The sequence below is a fragment of the Thamnophis elegans genome, chromosome 15 (genome assembly GCF_009769535.1).
Source record: "Thamnophis elegans isolate rThaEle1 chromosome 15, rThaEle1.pri, whole genome shotgun sequence".
Lineage (NCBI taxonomy): Eukaryota > Metazoa > Chordata > Lepidosauria > Squamata > Colubridae > Thamnophis > Thamnophis elegans.
Window position 1 is genome coordinate 48,772,861 of NC_045555.1, and position 20,374 is coordinate 48,793,234.

The following is a 20,374-nucleotide window of genomic DNA, read 5'->3' on the forward strand; positions in this document are numbered from 1 at the left end:
CTTTTTATACTTCATAATCATCATAGGAAAAAAAGTAATTTCTGAATACGATAAAAGTTATTTTTTTGGCTTGGACCACTGTCATATTTGCTCTGCGGCAATTTTGGACAATAACTGAACAATGCAACAATTATTTTCAAAAACAACCATACAAACTTCTGGGTAGAGAATTACCACAAACCCAAAGCATTTAAACAACAGAATTTTAAAATGCATCCTTATATTTGTCAAAGGATTTTAATTTTGGGGTATAATATAACCACTTTATGAAGGCAGGCATTCTAAACCCCAAGAGGGTCCCATTCCCACTTTGCTCTGATCATTTTGTTCACTGAGCTACTTTTGGGAAAGAATCTGTGTGATTAAGGGTATTTAATACATAGTTAGAAATATATTATTACTCAGAAGTTTTAACATTTTAAATCAATATTTCTTAACCCTCAACAACTTTAAGGTCTTTGACTTCAACACATGCTATTAAGTCCACAGATATTAAAGTTGTTGAGTTGAGAAATGCTGATTTAAATGCAGGCAAAGACATACATAGCAATCCAGGCATATTTTAATATTTTGAAGGATTTATCTTACATTTTAAATTCCGCGGACCTTAAAAGGTATATGGCTGCATCACGCTTATGATGGATATGTTAGCTGAAACAATTTTCAATTCTTCTGAAAATGTTATTAAAAACTTCCAACTATTTCAAGTATACTTTCCTTTCTTTTTTTCTTCATCTTAAGAAAGGGACTGCCTAAAGCTAAACTGCCACTGTGTGTGTGTGTGTGTATATGTATGTATCTCAATATCATATATACATATAACTACTGTATTAACCTTAAACTGTGATGCATTGCTATGTTGGCCAGCTTATAATGCACCTCAGCTTAAGAAGAACATTTGAAATTTTGAGAAAGTATCAAAAAAAATTCTGATTTCACAGAAAGGCAAACTGATGAGATTTTAGTGGAGATTTTAGTCTCTCCCAGTCACCCAAACTCCTCTCCCTTTCTCACATACATAAGTGAGTTAGGAAATCATAAATATCCCGCTAGAAGAGCAATCTTGCAGTTACAGAAAGCAAGATCTTGGGACAAGATCTCGGACAAGGTCTTCCAACTGTTTTGTTATTTTGCATTCTAAATAGTGTGTGTGTGTGTGTGTGTGTGTGTGTGTGTGTGTGTGTGTGTGTGTGAGAAAGAGAGAGATGTAGATTAGTTTTGGTTTAGCATGATATATAACACAGCCAATACAATTTGTACAAAACAGGTCATTTTAACATTCAACATATCAGAATTTTAAAATCTTGGTTTAGTATTATTTTTTAATATAGACAACGTGTTACTGCTTGTTTATAATTTGGGACTTTTGATTTTTTCATAAACTAATTTTTGCATATGGAAAATGTCTTTGTGTAGCATGCAAGACAAACCCATTTCCTATAGAACACCATATTTAACCTTTTTTTAACCCACTTACTTTGCAAAACAAAAAGTGATTATAACATATTAACATATAAATGATTATTGTCACAATGCATTAGAATATAACTGAATCATTTTAACTAAGCATAACTAAATCATTTAAAAGGCAAATTTCCTATGTCCTTATCTGTCTTTATAAAAAGATATTCTGTGTCTGGTATTTGGATAGCATTTGGATTTAGAAGAACCCAAATCATTCTGCACAACATCATATCAGTAGACAGGTTATCCACCCGTTAATGTCTTATAAATCACGCTCTATAATTCATAATCCAGATAATAGTGTGAATCTATGTTACATGCCACATATATTGTACAGTATATATTGTAACTTACTATGCTATTTGTATTCAGCTAACATGTATAAAGATAAAATGATTAGTTCAAGATGATATCACAATAATTTTTATTTATTGCCAAAAGACCAGAATAGACTAGTACAAAATGTGTCAAGTGACAGTGAAGGCAGACAAAGGCAGACTGGCAACGCTCTTTTCCTGAGATATCACCTTGTAGTTCTTTCTTTCTACTATTAAAAATTCATTTATTTGTTTAGATATCTATTTAAATAAGATTTCAAAGACTGCCTAATCTTACCATTACTCAGGGAATGTAGAGAGAAAGGATGACCTTGAAAAATATATGCAGATTATGCTTAAACAATGGAGGCTGAAGCATTTTTAAGCATGAGGTAACTTTAGGAAGCAGTTCAGGCAAATGTCTCCCAAATTCACTGGAGAGCAAGGAGGAAAAAGTACAACACAACATTGCCCATCTAAATAAAAGTATTTTTGGTTTTGTTATGAAATTGATTCTATGCCCTGATTTATCTGGTGGGTTAACAGGAAGGTCGAGGGCAACTTTGTGCGGCCAGATCACCGCTACCAACTTGCCATCCCCAGCTCATCTCTGCCAACTCATTGTCACCAACGCAACCAATTTGCCGTGGGGCAAACTCAGCACAACCAATTCAAGCCGAGCAAGTGAGCGAGCAGAGTGGTGGTGGCAGCCAGAGGTTTCCCAACAATGGGAGCGCCAGCTGGCTGAGCACGTGGGCAGAGTGTAGAGTGGTGGCAGCTGGAGGCTTCCCATTGTCACACTCCCTCCCACCACTGCCCCGAACTCTGGACCGTTGAGAGTTCGGGTGGTTTAGCAGCAGCAGTGGGTGAGGATGTAGCGGACTGTATTCCATTTTCAGTCCTAGTGTGAAAATGGGTGTCATGGCCTCCGCCACCTGTTCCATTGCCAAATGGCCCAACTCTGAGACTGGTGGCAGTGGGGGTATGTGGAAAATGAAGCTTTGCACACTCCATGAAATTCAGATACTACAACGAAGATTCCTATTAGTAGCAAATATAGATTAGTACTAAATTGATGCTGATGTGACTTTGCCTATAATTAAAATTCCCAGAGAAAAAGTAGGATTGCTTATCTAAGCACAGATATGTTGTCACAAAATTCTTGTTACCACTAGTTTTTACAAGGTAATAGTGATCTTTTCGGGTGAATATAAGAATGGACATTGGGTATTATTAGCACCTATGTGTCGGGCACATAGCAGATGCAACCATAAACTATCCAATATCACTCCTTATAAATGTTAATAACTATATTATTGGAGCACATACTTTATTATCCTCTGGTTTCTCATTAGAATTTCTTTCTCTCTTTGTTTCTCACATATGCACAACTTTTGCATAAAAACATAAATGAAAATGTCTGAAAAATCCAATTCGTGTCTTGTATTGCTTTCATAAATTAAGTTCTGAAATAATAGTTGTTATAAGAAACTCAAGTAGTCTTGAAAACTATTTCATTAATTTGAGGCCATTTGATTTACTCAATGGAAAAACAACTAACTGAATTGTGGGAATATTTTTTGATGTCTACAATAACTTTTTATTGTAAAAGTAAAACCAACAGACCAGTTTAAACTGAAAATTGGATTTACACCACATTCAAAAACTGTGGTTGACATATAGATTCTATACATCAATTTGATTTGATATCTAAATCAGAATACACTTTCGGTAATAGGGATTGAATTTTTCCATATTTTATACTTGGTGACATACACTGTGCTGACCATGAGTTTTGTTATTTGTGCTTAGCTTGAGTTTACTAGTAACCTTTAGTTTTTAAAAACAATATGATATATTCAATTACTCATAATTAATCATGTTATGTTGGAAAATTACAATGTGCAAATTATTTTTATATCCCTTGTCTATTGACTTGTATTTCATGCTTTTATTCCTTGTTCCTTTTCATGTATCATTTTTAAAAATAGTTTATAAATCTCTCTCTCCCCTGAAAAAAACTATTACTATAATTTGGAAGGAGAGGAAACTAATAAGGTGATAATACAAACTAGGTATTATAGAAAATGTTTAAGATATTAACCTGATGAATTTTAATCTATTCATACTTGGTGTTACAACTTGTCTATGAAATTATCTTTGAACTTCAGGACATAATTATACTAATCATCTATTTATACTATCACTTATTTATCTATCATTGTTATACATACAGTACCCAGCATTTTACATTTTCAAGACGATCAATATTAACATTTCAAACAATAAAAATAACAACTGAAAAACACAGGGGAAAAGGAAGATAAAATAAACTACTTGAAAAATAAAGGTAAACAAAAGCTTAATGTTAGAACTTAATTACCTTGATGGGACAGATCACTCTACAAGTGAAATATTATTACTATAAAAACTGTATATTCACAATGATTTTTCAGAATGTACTCTTCAACCTTGGATACAAAATAGGTTCTTTTTATTCTTTCCTATACGTTCCTAGAGATGAAAGGCGCCATTTGAATCAGTTTAGCCCCTTACTCAATGCCAATCGAAGCATCTCAATCAAGCGGCTGTTCTACTCCTTCATGAACAATTACAGTCGATCTTACAAGTTTAATTTGATAATTGGTTTCGCTGTTAAGAAGTTTCACTTAATGTTAGACTGGAGTTTGTTCTCCATGAATTCAAGAGCTTTATTTCATGCCTGGATTTTGAAACAAGAGAGACCCGTTTCTATCTGATCCTTTCCAGGAATTTCAAGAGTACTTTCATTTTTCCCCGCTGCCTTCTTCCTAGTTCCAAATTTCATTACTGCAATTTGGACTTTTTTCCAGGCGCTTCTATTGAACAGTTCGCATGAATTCATCTTAAAGCATGGTGCCTTGAATTAGACAGGTTATATGATGCAGGGGAGTATGATTGACTCAGAACAGATCTCTGTTCCCTGTGATTTGGAAATTATTTCTTTCTTTCTTCTTCTTCTCGATAACAAGAAACGGATGTTCAATATTTTTATACGCACTATAACACTGGAGGGACTAATCCAGGCGGCTGTCAGGAATCAACGCTGACTCGAAGGCACAGAAGCAAACAAACCTATTCTCATCCTATTCTAAGAATATAATAGCAGACAACAGCAAAGAACAAAAATGTACAAAAAACAAGGCAGAAAAGAAAACCATAAGACTCTTAACGTGGTCCTCCGTAATTTATAGTCAGCAAAACGTCCCATAGAACTTACTCCTAGTTGTATTTGCATAAGAAATGACATATACAAATACAGATATGTAAAAGCACATTCTAGTTTTGATTTAAAAAAGTTGAAATCTTGAGATGGAATCACATCCTTTCATAGACCCAGTAACAAAAATCCTATAATGACCGAGGGATTAGTTTACTATATTTCAAGGCTATTTAGGATCAGGATGTTAAGAAATAAACCATCTCTCTGTCTCTCTTTCTTACCTGGGAGGAAACGAAATGTCCAGTTCATACAATTTGTCTTTAAAGACTGACAGCTCTTTGTCAAATTCCAAAAGCTAATGGGAGAAAAACAGAATACAACATTAAAATACATACAAGTTCTGTTCTGCTTGAAAATAAAAATAGTTGGGAACATTCTGAATTGCTAGATTGTAATTAGGCTTTGAGATTTTGCTAGTGCCATACATCATTATTTCAGGGCACATAAAAAAGCATTTTAAAATATCAGCTAAGAGCAAAACATAGAAAAAAATAGTGACATTTACTGGAAATTTAAAGTTTTCTAACATGCTGAGGAAAAACAACAACCGCAGCATCAAAAATTACCCTGTTGAATGTTTTTAAGAATGTACAACTTCAGTGATAATAAAGATTAGATCAGGTTTTTAAAAGTAAGGTATATCAAAAGTAAAGTATGTCAGAAAAATTGTACTCCCAGTCATTTTATTATTTAGTAATAAAAGTAAAGGTTTAGGCGGAAGAAGGTGTGAAAATTGAATATTTTGTTCACAACTGCACCCCCGGGGAAATATTTCTATTCAGCTACTTTGAGACAGTTAACCAGTTTTCTCCAGGCTAACAGAACAGAACCTCACACTCATATGGAGACTGTAGCAACCTCAGGAAGGCACCGAAAGAAAACCAGCAGAATTATATATTGTAAGCCATTTTTAATATTTACACATAGGATATTTGGTCCAATTGATGCACAGTCTAAGCTGGCATTCAAAATTAGTGGATATTTCAATCCAAGAAATATCCTGATGGACAATACATCCCCTCCCTCCCCATATTTCCATACCTAACAACTGGTGGTGAATCTGACATGCAAATGAAGGTGTAGCATAATTGGCCCTTTGCTGTCTAAGCCACTTTCAGTTTTGGCATGCGTGGCATTGAAAACAACACTCCTTATAAGACTGGTGTGTTTACTCCCTGTTCATTAATCATGTCCCAACTCACAGCTGTGCTGATACCATTGTATCAATGGCAGAGGTTCCGAATGAAATTAGATTATGTTCTTCTTTCCCCTCTGCTCCCTCATAAATCATTCCTGAAGTGTGCAATTAGCAGCTACTTGTACACATTAATTATCTGTGAGAAAAGCAGATACCTTTGGCCACCTGCACAACTGATTAGCTCCCTCCTCCCTTGCGGCCCACCTATGTCGCTTTCGGTCTCCAACTGCATTGTTCCTGGCCACCAATCTAGGTGGATGTTTGCTAACAGTGGCTACGCACAGATGCCAACATTAAAACCTATTCCTCTTTTTCCTGAATTACTTCTTGTCTCAGGGAGCAAAACTCCTGTTCTCTAAATGGAAATATCAAAAGTTCAAACATCAGAAGTTTAAAGTGAGATACCAATACCCCTAATGAAATTCCCAATCAAATGTCTCAAAGGACACAATAAAATAGTGCAAGTTGTATGCCTCATAAATGCCTTTAAATCAATACTCAAAATTGAGGATATCTAAGCACTATCTAATTTTAAGAGTTCAAGATCCTCTGTGACATTATAATTTAATTGACATCCCACCTTTCTACAATGATAGCTTACGCAAAAATAACATCAGACTCCATGAGAGAGGAGGAGAGAAAAGGGGGGGGGGAGGGAACTCAAGCTGAATTTAACTAATGCTAAAAGAAACACACAACAGTTTATAAACAAGATGCTACGAATTGTGTAATAGATGAATACAAATATTTGTATTATTGTTTCCTTCCTCTCATATCATACAGTTCAGAGTTGCTGTATCAGTGAGATGGGCAGCATAGAAATTTAATATATAAGTAAATAAGTAAGTAAATATCTGATACAAATCAATTTGACCTGTTTTAATTAAAGATGTATCACAAATGAAGTGATATGTAAATTATATTAATAAACAAAACTAATATTCTCTCTTAACTATGATGTGAAAAATAGATTTGGGTTGCTTTCAGTATTAAGATGTATCTTATCCACATTAACAATGTTTCAAATTAAAGCGGATAATGAAATGTGAAACTTAATTAAAGTCAGAAAAAGCAAAAAGAATCCTATTTGGAGCAAGAGAACTAAATAAGGTTAGAATTATGGTGCATGCGTGGGCATCGTCCCCTTTCATTTCATGCCAAGTTCATTTTCCTATAAGTCACTGTACACTGGTATATACTGTGCACTTAATCACTAGTATTATCATAGCATATTGTTTTTATAAACATGATGGGAAAATAGAAAGGAAATCCCCTACAGATACATACAGGCATCATATAAAGAGACATATATGTGTCTTGCTTTTCTTCCTGACAACGGATGGGAAGGAGCTTCACTGGCCCTTCTGCTTTTGCTGAACTCCAGCTCCTCACGCATTTCCCCCCATTGGTCTCACAAGTACAAAATGATATTTTCCTCCCAAATTTTGGAGAAAATAATATTAGTAATATCCAGAATATTAAAATTTTCTACAGGACATATGGAAAACTGCTATACATTTCTCCTTTTTGTAGGCCAAGGAGATACCTGCATTATATAACTATCCCTAAATTCCAGAGGGTGCTAACCTTAGCATATTTTAATCTCCTCCTTAAGGCAATTCTTAAGGAGGAAGGGGAAAAAATTCCATGTGTGGAAGACTCTTGAGGGGGTGTACTGAATTCATAGTCCATATCTTGATATACTGCATTTTTATGTGAGGTTTTACCTCATCACTCTTATTTAACCAAGTACCCAGGCAATTCTGATTTTTCCTATGTGCAGCTGTTACTATCAGAACAAATACAGTTCCGTTTTCATGAATGTGGACAAAATTTGCTATATTACAAAATCATGCAGCTATTTATTGTATTAATGGTGTAGCTAAAAACAATTGTCAGGATTGCAGCCATATTCCTTTTGGATCTTTGGCCTGCCACACTTTCTATTACTCTACTATGCCTTTTCTATTGTGGGAAAATGGAAGCGGGGGATTGTACGGAGTTAGGTGCTATGTAGCCAAAAGAAAATTCCTTGCTAGAGAGCCTCTGCATCTCTGTACCTGACCGGAACTGGATGGGTGGAACTGCCAGCATGGCAGTGGGAGATTGGACCATGTGATGGGCTTGTGAGTGAGGGGGCAAGATCTTGAACTTTCAACTGGGTGGGGAAATCTGGGAATCTTCCAGATTCGGGTTTCCCCAGATGTGCCAACATGGCTCTCTTAATAAATTGGAACTTTGAGCAATACTTTGCCTTGGACTCTGATTTAATTTTGGATGCTATTTGGAACCCTGACAACAATATTATTTCACTCTGTTTCATCTGTTGTTAATTTGCTGAATTCTAGTCAGTCTAGAGACCATAATAAAATACTATTACTGTTGCTAATATAAATTTATATATTTTTGTTTATACGCCTATGACAATCTTCAGCAAAATGTTCTAAACATTTTGATAGTGAATATCAATTGTAATTGGCATAACACTGAATAGCATCAGAACAATTATATTGGAGTAAATCGTAGCTTGGTACACAGTTCAAATAGTGGCTTTTGAAGCATATTTTTAAAAAATGGACAGAAAAATATGATATTTAGAGGAAGGAAGATTGCTTGTAAAATGTAAAAAATGCAAACAGAATAAACAATGTTTCATAGAACACAATGGTAAAAGATACTCATTAAGAATTCCAATGAGCATGGAAAGTTAAATAGAAGCATTGTCTTCCTGGGTGAATTCAAAATATCTACGGTCTATGCATCCAGCTTCTTGGTATGAGCTTTTTTTGTTCTCTTGATGACAATATTCAAAAATTGACAGAACTAAGGCTGGTAGTACTGAAAATGTTAACTAATAGAGCTTTCGGCTAGTTTCAACATTTTTAATATACTATGGGTAGCTGCTTGTATAAATGTATGTTGTATATAAGCTATTGATAGTGATGCAATACAGATGACAGATAGCGAGAATACAAATGTACCAGCAGCTGTTGGAGTCTTCCAAATTTTCAAGTAGTAACAGGGTGGGTTTTTTTGCAGATGCTGAAAGCAAAATTGCTTAAAGATATTTAGTGTCAGCTGTAGAAGAGGTGTTATTAACATTTTCTGCTTTTATTGTTATGTTGTAGTTTTAATTACTAGCTCAGGCAAAAGCATCTGAATTCTAAAGAAAAAGGGGAAGAAAACACTTTGAAGTTCGGTTCAATAGATGCTACGAATTAGCTGGAGTCTAAAAACGTTAAAAGCTTTTCTCTAGAAATGTTGTTTCCACGTAATCCCTGTGTGGTCTTTTGATTTTGTCCCTTTAACCCTGTTTGGAGGAGGGGGGGTCTATCAGTGAGCTATGATGCATGGATACTTCCTTTCAGAAAGGTTATTTGAATAGCTACGTCAATGAAGTTCTGGACTAGCTAAATTAAAAATTAAGCAATTACCGGTTCTTGGATCAGGCAAGGATTGTAATGGTAATTCAATGTGAAAGTTTTGATTTGTTAACAAAACAATGCATTTTGTAATAAAACAGCAAGTCCAAAAACAGTACGTGCAATAGATTATTTAAAGGAATCCCAACTTTTTAAAAATAGAAAAAATACAATTTTATTAGCAAAACTCTTCTAGGATCTAGTGATTAGGCAACATAGAGTTAGTTTAACATAAGGAAATCACACACTCACAAAGAAGGATTGAGAAAGAATTAAAAGAAGTCCTGCACCACCACGGATTTCTCTTAGCCACTAGATGAACGGGGCTGAAGTTATATTCTTAATCCCATTTCTTTTTGTTTTACATTGTTACTCCTTAGCGGCCCATCACTACTGCATTCTACTTTTTATACTTCCTTTGATGTAGCCAACTCCAAGTGGAATGAATAGCAAATAAGATAGTGAAGAACTTTGAAAATAATATCTCCCAAAGGAAGTTAATAGACAATAAAATAGCAACTGAGATTCACAAAGGATGTAAACTCTTTAACTGATGAGAATTATATTGATCAAGTGCTGTTCCAGCAGAAACAAAATCTTAAGGTTTGTCAGTGATTTCCTTCTCCAGAACATGGATAAATACACCTGGAAACATCTACCAACCTAACTACTCTCTCTCTCACTACCTATCCACTGTATTTCTCTGTCTGTTTCTCTCTCTCTATCCCTCTGCCTATCAACCTACCTACTCTCTCCCTACCTATCTACTATATTTCTCTCTCTCTCTCTCTCCCTCTATCTACCTACCTTCCTACTCTCTCCCTACCTATCTGCTGTATTTATCTCTCTCTTTCTATTTCTCTCTCCCTCTACCTACCTACCTACCTACACACTATCTCTCCCCACCTACCTACTGTATTTCTCTATCTATCTATCTATCTATCTATCTATCTATCTATCTATCTATCTCTAGTTCTCTCTCTCTCTCTCTCTCTCTCTATCCCTTTATTTACCTACCTATCTACTCTCTTTACCTACTTACCTACTGTATTTCTATTTCCTTCTCTCCCTCTCTATCCCTCTCTCTACCTACCTACTTTTTTTTAAAACTTGCCTCTTCAAAACCTTGGTGCGTCTTATACTCCGGTGCATCTTATACTCCGAAAAATATGGTAAGTTTTAATTTAGCAAATATTACTTCTTTAACTTTATTTTCCATTTTTTTTCTTTAGAATTTTTATTCTTTTATTCTTTATTTTATTCTTTTCCATGAAACATGTAATAATTACAAGCATTCTTAACAGCATTTCTAAAAATACATTCACCAAATTTTAACAAAAAATTCACAATCATATTTTATTTATTTTTAATAAAGTGAATTCTTTTCTTATAATAATTGATAGTGTTACTGGAACATGATCAGATATTGCAGGAGAACTTACACTGCATTTATCTGTCAAATCAATTAAAGGTTGAAGTATTAAAAATTAATCCCACTGGAAACAAGTCCAATGTATTTTAAAAATAACAAACCTTCTTATTTAGTGAATATACGTGAGCCCCTCATGAAAAGACGCCTTGGTTTAATAGGCACTATAAGAATAACTAAGTTAAATAATTGGGTCTCTTGGCGGCGTGCAGGTGGATTTTTTTCTTCATCACTTCATACACTTGAACGATATATTATTTGCTCAAAGCAAAAAGAGAGGGAGAAATAGCCTTTCAGTTACTATTAAAAACTGATTGGCTAAAATCATGAAAGTATGAACCTTTCTACTAGAGAACAACTTAATTCAGTCATTGGAGTAGAACAACAGCAATTATTCATCAAGACCTACAGACCAAAGTCAGAGCACTCTTAGATCACGAGGTGATATTAGCAGCATTTATCAAATCTATCTACAGCAACCACAAGGGAATTCACAGCTGTTTTGGGAAATTAAGGTTTAAACCTTTCAAAATATTCAAGAAATCTTGCAAAAAGTATTCATAGACAGTTAAAATAATGGGACCTGCATAATTCACAGATATTTGTTCACAAAGCAACAGGGAAAATATCCAATGACAAGCTTTGCAGCCTTTCTATCAGCTTGATGGTGGTGATGATAATACACTGATTGAATATGAAATAGAAAAATAATTATGCTTTCTATTATAAGTGATGAAGAACAAGGTGTTATTTCCATCCTCTGCATGGTATGACTGATGTATAATAAAGCGCTTACCTTGGAAAATTCAGCACTTACAGAAGGAATGGGAAATATTTTAAAATTTAAAGTTTGTTTCTTATTCACCGTTTCTAGAATTTCAATACGCACAATTGGAAAAGATACCGCAGCCACATACCAGTATTTCGCCATCAAGTTCTATTACTTTCCCAACTGGCTGACATTTCATAGTTTCTAGATCGTTACGGAAATGTTGGGAACTAAACCTGGAACTTTTTGAATGAATTTACATACAGAATGAACTTATATTATGTCTTTTTTTTCCCCCTTGGACTGTATTCCTCCATCTACCCACGATCTCCATGGGATCTGAATCTAAAATCTTGATCTTTGACTACTCACGGTAGTCACTTAATTACAAAAAAAATCAGTTATTTATTTCATTTTTCGGTTGCCACTATTAAAATTCTGCTGCCTTTACTAATGCTACTGTATGGGAGTTTATGTAATGCAAGACAGATGTAGAGAATCTTGTCAGAAGTCAAAGCCTATAATTCTTACCATCCTGTTGCCAGAGCTTGCGTTAATTAACGGTCCAGAAATACTGGAAAGCATCTTAATTGCTCATATCTAGAATTTCATCAAAACAGCTTCCCTGACTTTGCTAAAAAAAAAGAAAAAGGTAATTTCTGTAAAAGAAATTTAAAAATGTAGTTACGATATGGTACAATTTTCCCATAGAAGAATTGTGAGTTCAGGAGACGAATATATAGGACACTTTCCAGGTTTTGTTTGTTTGTTTCAGTGGTGGGTTTCTATTTTTTTACTACCAGTTCGCCCGTACACACGCGCTCGTGTGACGCTTCTGTGCATGCGCAGAAGCGTCTGGGTGGAGCCTCCCACAACTGCCACTACCTGTTCACCCGATCCGGGCTGAACCCGGAACAACCCACCTCTGGTTTGTTTGTTTTCCATTCTGTCCCAATCATCCATAATTAGTCAACTAGGATGCTAAGCTTAAGTTTTCTTTTAATATTCATCCTAATTTACTACTTATACATCAATTTAAATATTTTACTTGGCAGGAGACTGGATACGTATCTCTGCTTTTCACCTCTGGGATCAGGGTTCAAGTCAAACCCTGATGAAATCCATTTGATTGTCTTAATCTAGTTCTTAGTGGAGAGTATTCCCATTATCTTCAAAAGGGTCAGGGCTAAGGCCATTGGGAAGAGTGCAGCGTGCTGTATCTTATCTATTGATTAATATGTTTTCAGTGATGCCGGATCTTTAACCTTCATCCGCACCCATTCATATCTACCAAATCTATCAGAGCTTCAAAAATATTTTTGGTTGATTAGAAATCTTCATCCTAACCCGCATCTCATTTGTTCTCCAATTTTATTTTGATGTATAGTGATATTTTAAAATTTAAAATCTGATTGCTTTTTCTTTAAAACAAATGTTTTTATTTTTAAAAAATAAAGGTTAATATTTTTGAATATTAAATTAGGTTAAGCTCTGGCATGCCATATGCAAAATACAAATTCTATAAACGAAATCACTTTAAATATGTATAGATTCAAAAGCTTGTTTTGAATCTATTTTAGGAAAGACAAAAGCCCTCATTTTTTTCCTGCCCCCAAATGGCAACATTATTATTCTCCTTTATTTGTACCTATTTCAATCCCATGAGAAACCAGGAACGGAACCAGAATATTGTGAATGTAAGTTTTCTGCTTTTCCATATCATTCAAATTCTACAAAAGGTCCGATTTCCTCTACTGATACAAGCTATCAGAATTTATGAATGTCTTTAAAGAAGGTAGATAGTTCCATGCTTGTACGATTAAAATCATTTCCTATGCAACCTCTCCCTCTCCTTCCAGGTCAACTTTTCACACAGGAAATTCTGTCCCTTCATATCAATCCAACCCCACGGGCCCTGTGCCCCGTTTTTTAAACCCCTCTCATCTACTACTGTGGTTTTTTCACCAGATTTTCAGCAATGGCAACAACAAGAATCCGGAAACCCCAATCTAGCATAGGAAAATGTATCCAATGAACTGAATCAGAAGACTGAAAAACAAAACAGAACTTAAACACAACTTAAATAAAACAGACGAAAGAATCAATCTCAAATGATCAGAAAGCTCACCAAGTACACATATCCACATATTGTTACCAAAGCATAGAATGAAATATGGAAATTATAGATACAAAAAATAGTTATGATTGATATTAAATAGAAATAAGTAGAGTTTTTTTTAAAAAAATTCAGGAAGAATTCTATCTCCCAAGCTACCAGAACGATTTACTTCTATCTGTTGCAAAAATAGTGAAATCATTTTATAAAAGTTATTTGCTGCTGTATATGTAAAGTTAGGTTGGAATCAAATTGGCTGCAGAATTTTAAATCTCCTCTTTCCATCATTCTCTTTATTTGGCTATATGACCATTTAAAACTGTTTAATGTGAATGAATGAATGAATGAATGAATGAATGAATGAATGAATGAATGGTCTAAATGTTATTCCAACCAGTTTATGCTTGGTTAATAGAGCTAATACAGGAATCAACCATATGCTGATATTTTATCACTCAAAAATTCAACAACAGGCAAATTCTATGTGAGAAATGGAACTCATACACCAAAAGTACAGGAAATATTCTAATATAAACTCAACCAAAATACCAATTTTGTTCTTTAACAACTGATAAATTAAAAAAATGGTATGAATCAGATTGTTGGTGAATCAATGCAAGGGATCAAACCAATATGTCTATGTGACATATTTTGAGGAAGTATAAAACACGTTTTGGGGGAAATAAAATATGTTTTAATTGACTTTGAAATGTGAAGTAGAAATACACTCCACTTCCTGCTTTCTACTCAATATAGTTTCCAAATATACTATAAAGTGTTCTGTGGCTTTCAAACCTTTAAATTTGTAAATACTCATAAACTTTTGTATATCTGCAAAATTATTAGATTAAATTCATCAATTTATTACCAATCTTCATGATAAACGTCTATTAGTTCCTGAAGTTATCCCTTAAATGTCTCAGCTATTGCTAGCTTGAAAGTCCTTAAATGTATTTACTTAAAATCAACTTTCATCTATGTGGAGTTAAAGCTGAGGCTCTTGGCTTCATGATAAAGAGGTTTTTGAAAAAGATGAAGTGTCCTGGGGATTGGAGTGACTACCTGGCACATATTATAGTGGGACCAAAATGGAAAAAAGCCCTTAGAAAAATACAGCTCTAAGGAAATTGTACAGTATTTCTACTGAATCAATCCTTTGCATGTTTTAGGTTTCTCAATAGCTGGCTTGCAATTTCTGTATCTTTTCTTTTGAATTAAGATGTAAAAAAGAAGTGGAGGTAACAGTATATGGACAATGATAAAGGATCCCGTTGATAATAAATGTTTGTCAGATGTTGTCACATCTGCACAAATTCTGCTGTTGCCAAAGAGACATCACACTGATAAAAAAGAGGAGCTCTGGAGAAAATCAATGGGTTTTGGACGAAAGCATTGCTGTACACATAAGAAAACATCTCTATCCAGCCTCCGTACTGCTGCTGTGAAAATTCCCAAGCCTTGCATGGTATAGCTAAGGAAAATTTAATCTTCCCAAATACTCATCAGAGCACTCCATCCTGCAGACCTGACAGCCCCACTTATAATTAATTATACAATTTCGATGGGAATATCGACTAAATAAAGCTATAAATCATAGAAAAAGTCAATAGGCATGGACACATTCAATCATGTCCTGGCCAATGATTACTACTCTTAAAATACAATAATTATTTTCAGGAGCCAGCTTGAATTAAATTTCTGTCAGCCTGGTACAGCCTGGTGGGTGATGAAGGATGCGATGGATTTTTTGGGGTTGAATTTGGCCAGGGACATTTATCCTTTTAGATAGGTAGTTTGTTTTTAGTGATCATGGTGCTGTGTGTTTAACTAGACCATGAAGATTAGATTATCTCCAATGGCTCATTATATCGTTTATCTTTTCCCTCCGTGCTTGATCTGGAAGATTTCCTGCTTCCCGGTGTGTGAATGAAATGGCTACAGATTTTAAAATATAATGTTCTAAGGCGGCTCATCCATATAAAAATCTTTGCAGGAAAACATGTGAAGAAGCATGCATGGAAAATTAACTTAATGCTTAAAATGCTACCGGCATGGCCAAGAACTGCTACAGGCAGAAACGATAATCTTTTAACGTTAAAAAAAGAAGAAATTGAAATATTGCACAACTATAACGCAAACTGTTTTAAACATAAAATGCATATGCTATATCAAAAAGGAAATGTTGACTTTCGTATTTATTTATAGATGTTCATAATTCTACTGAGTAAGGACATTAGTCCAACATAATGCTCATGAATTCTCCATTTGCTTCATGCAGCTGGAATTATCTACAGGAGCCAACAACCACTTTTTATTCTATTTAGGAGGCACCACAAACCCTGGAGGTATGAACTCCTATGAGATGGCTATTATATCCTTTATAAAGACATGAGAGGTGACAAAGAGAACTCTATGGGGCTGTAGTAACATCTGGCCTTTCACCCTAAGTTAATGTAATATGTAGATAGACTTAGCAATATATTAAATTCTAAGAAACATTCTGTGTATGGACATTTGATAGAATTATTTGAAAAAAGGGCTTCAAACTTCACTTTTTATTAAAGAGCAAGATTTTTTTTTAAGTTGCAGAAGTTTCAAGGAACTGACTCATTAAAATTAAGATGATTTTTAAAGCAACTGTAACTTTTAAAAAGTCAAGTACAAACTGTAATCCTTAATAGTTGTAAGTGCTGCTCTAAACATCACGCTATGGAGGTTGAACTGCTAATGTTTAGCACCTGAAGTTGTGGGAGAATTAAATGACCCTCATCCTTCAAAATAAATTTGTAAATGTGGAAATCTGTATCAAACTATGATTGTTCTCTTCCTGTAGTTTCTAATAATATTTTTTAAATGAGGAAATGGATATGATTTTACTTACACTTACTTAATTTAAACATTATGTGAATATGTTAACAAGCTGTGACTTTGGTGGAAAATACCATATTGTTGTTAAAATTATATTCTATCAAAACAATTACTAAGTTAATAGTTGATCCTACAAGTGCAAAACTGTATCTAGAAGTTTGTTCAACTGTTAAACTTTCCATAAAAGTATACATAATACCCACATTCTTTTACACTATATAATAGTATATACTAGGGGTGACATGATAGCAGTCTTCCAATATTTAAGCGGCTACCAAAAATAAGAGGGGAGCCAAACTATTCTCCAAGGCGCCAGAAAGCAGGACAAGAAGCAATGGATGGAAACTAACCATGGAGAGAACCTACCTAGAACTAAGGAGAGATTTACTGATTAATTAGAACAATTAATCAGTAGAATGGCTTGCCTCCAAAAGTTGTGGGTACTCCCACGCTGAATGTTTTTAAGAAAAGATTGGACAACCATTTGTCTGAAATAGTATATAATTTTCTCCTTGAACTAGAAGATCTCCAAGTCCTTTCCAACTCTATTATTATTTTTTGGTTCTAATACAATTTCAAATTGTATTAGAATGTTAAAAGATTTGTGAGGCAAAAGATCAAGCAGGAAAGAATGCAACTGTGAACCATGTATTTATTTTAATTACAATTTATGGCTTTAAAATTAATAATCAGCACTGTGAATTCATCTATAAATATATTGGTAACCAGTGTCATTTTCTCCTTCCAAAAAGAAAGAGCATATTTCTGACTGCTAAAACAGTCAAACGCTTCCTAAAAGTAGCTCTGCAGAAATATAACTAGAGTATGAAGAATAACACTCACACCAGTTTTCTTAATAAAGGTTTTGTAGTGGCTGAATCAAAAGATAACAAACAGAATCACAAAAACAATCCTCTGTTTCCATAAAAAAATGTCACACACGATGGACTAACGTGTCCTTCAGTCTCACTTTAGCTACACAATCTAGTAGAAAATACAGCATAAAAAATGCAGGATAAACAATTTCAGCCTTTTCTGAATGCCCTTCAGAGCTTTCACCCAAGATTACTGGACTTCAATACAGGCAGTCCTCGATTTACAACCACAATTGGGTCCAAAATTTCAGTTGCTAAGTGAAACATTTGTTAAGTGAGTTTTGCCCCATTTTACGACCTTGCTTCCCATTGTTAAGTGAATCATTGCAATTGTTAAGTTAGTAGCACAGCTGTTAAGTAAATCTGGCTTCCCCCATTGACTTTGCTTGTCAGAAAGTCGCAAAAGCTGATCATGTGAACCCAGGACATGCAACCATAATAAATATGAAACCAGTTGCCAAGCATTTGAATTTTGAGTATGTGACCATGGGGATGCTCTAGTGGTCATAAGTGGGATAAATGGTCATACGTCATTTTTTTCAGTGCCGTTAATAACTTTTGAACACTCATTAAATGAACTGTTGTAAGTCTGTACATTTTAAATATTCAGAGCACAATGGGGGCACAATTGCAAAATAATGGATGTGTCAAAAGTGCCAGGTCTCTCGGAAATCAGAAAGGTTCCTTCTTATCACCTTCTAGAACTCTCCAGGGTGCTCTTCACTCTTCCCAGCTTACTTTTCCTGGGCAAGAGGACCCATTTTCAGTGGTTGGATGTAGCCACTATTTTTTTTTAAAGAACACTTTGTGGGAAGTGCAAATTTTGCTGGAGGCTGGAATTTTGCTTCCTATTTACCAGTTTGTAAGCTACTGATTCATTTTTTTTAAATGTAAGAGAACAATATATTTTTATTTCAAAGTCAAGTGAACCTAGTTGAGCCTAGTGGTTTCAACTGAGTTGTTGGAAGAAGTCTGTGGATTCAATTTTAGTAGAAATAAGTCTGGTTAAAAACAACAGGGATCCTCCATCAAGGAAATTCAAGACAGTTCTGACATTAAAACCAGAAATATTTTGTGAAGTCTCAGGAAAAAAAATTAAGCAGCTGTGCCTTTAAACTACTCAAAAGTGACCTGGAAAAGAAAGATCATATTTTAAGGAACATATACAGTTTTAAAGACAGAAATGTTTCAAGTATGACCACGGGCTTATGTATTTTGCACTTTTTGCCTAGGCCCAAAAATCCTGAATCATCTACAATTCAGACTTACTATACTACCTATGTATTATATGCACTTTCAAGAGCTTTAGAACTGAGGATAGCTGAACAGTGAGACTGTGGAAAACTTGTAAATGCAGTTGTATAATCCAATTGTTTAAAATACTTTAGTTTGCCTTTTAACATATTGTGGTTTGCATTTTAATATATTGCAAGATGCATTGTCTTGATGTCATTTTTCATAAAGAGAAGCATAGACATGTAAAAATTTAACTACACTAATAAAAGACGTTCTCATTAAATAAAAGATTACCATGTGAAGGATAAACAGGATATGAATCTATTGCATTTCTTGGAGCCCCAGGTATCTTAAGAGCAAGGGTTATATCTACAAAATGTAATTTTACAACTGGAAACTCACCGCAGTGCCATTGTTATCTCTAAAAACATCTTGATTAAAATATTCAAAGAGTTTCTTTTCTAACTGTAGCATAACCTAGAGGGGAAAAAATGAAGCAAAGCTTAAAAACTAAAACATAACAACAATCTTCAGTGCAATTCTATATAATCCTTATGCAAACCTTTGCAATTTCATTTTTAAACTTTTATTACCTTCTCTATTAAATTAATCCTTTTCTGACTTAAAGAAAAAGAAATACACAGTCTTAAATAGGCTGCATATATTGCTTTAAAAGATGTGAAGTTATTATTCACATCCTATTTCCTGTAAACAGGAGAAACACTGAAGCATACAATAACAAGATTTTAAGAATTAACTGATTGATTGACTGATTATGTCCCAGCAAGTTAGTGTCAACTCTTAGTGATCACAACAATAGATTTTCTCCACGACGATCTGTTCAGCGTACTCATTTCCACGATAACTAAGTCTATCTATCTTGCTGCTGATCATCCTTTTCTTCAATTTCCTTCCACATTTCCCAGCTCCATCTCCAGAGAGATCTAGGCCTTCACCTAATGTGTCTGGAAGACTATAATTTGAGCTTGATTGTTGTGTTTCAAGTGATAAATCTGGGTTCATTTGTTCAGTGATCCATTAGCTGTTTTCTTGGCTATCCATTGAATTCTCAAGAGTTTTCTCCAGCTACTTTCCTAGAAGACTGGAAAACCTTTATGGACTTTTGGCTGAAAATAGATAAAAATGAACTGTTTATTTTAGAATGTATTGATTAAAAAGGTTTATCTATGGGAAGAATGGAGCCATGACAGGCAACATGGAAGGGTGGAGATAGTAACTTCTGTGTTTGTAACTGCTGCAAAGAAGAGCAGAAGTCGCTTCTGTAGCTACAATATCTTTGTTGTTCTTATCAATCAACCAACATTGAAGAGTCGTCTTCAATATCAACATTCAAAAGCATCAATATTCTTCTTATTCTGCTTTTTCAAAGTCCAATATCTGCTTCCATAGAGTGTCAC

The 20,374-nt window shown here is 34.4% G+C and overlaps 1 protein-coding gene across 1 annotated transcript in view; it reads right to left on the reverse strand.

The window, feature by feature from the left end:
• The window catches only part of INPP5A (inositol polyphosphate-5-phosphatase A), a 232,977-nt gene that overhangs the window by 19,378 nt on the left and 193,225 nt on the right, over positions 1 to 20,374 (reverse strand). Inside the window, 2 exon segments of the mRNA XM_032231735.1 lie at positions 5,265 to 5,338; positions 19,359 to 19,433. Of these exon segments, the coding sequence (XP_032087626.1) occupies positions 5,265 to 5,338; positions 19,359 to 19,433 (149 nt within the window).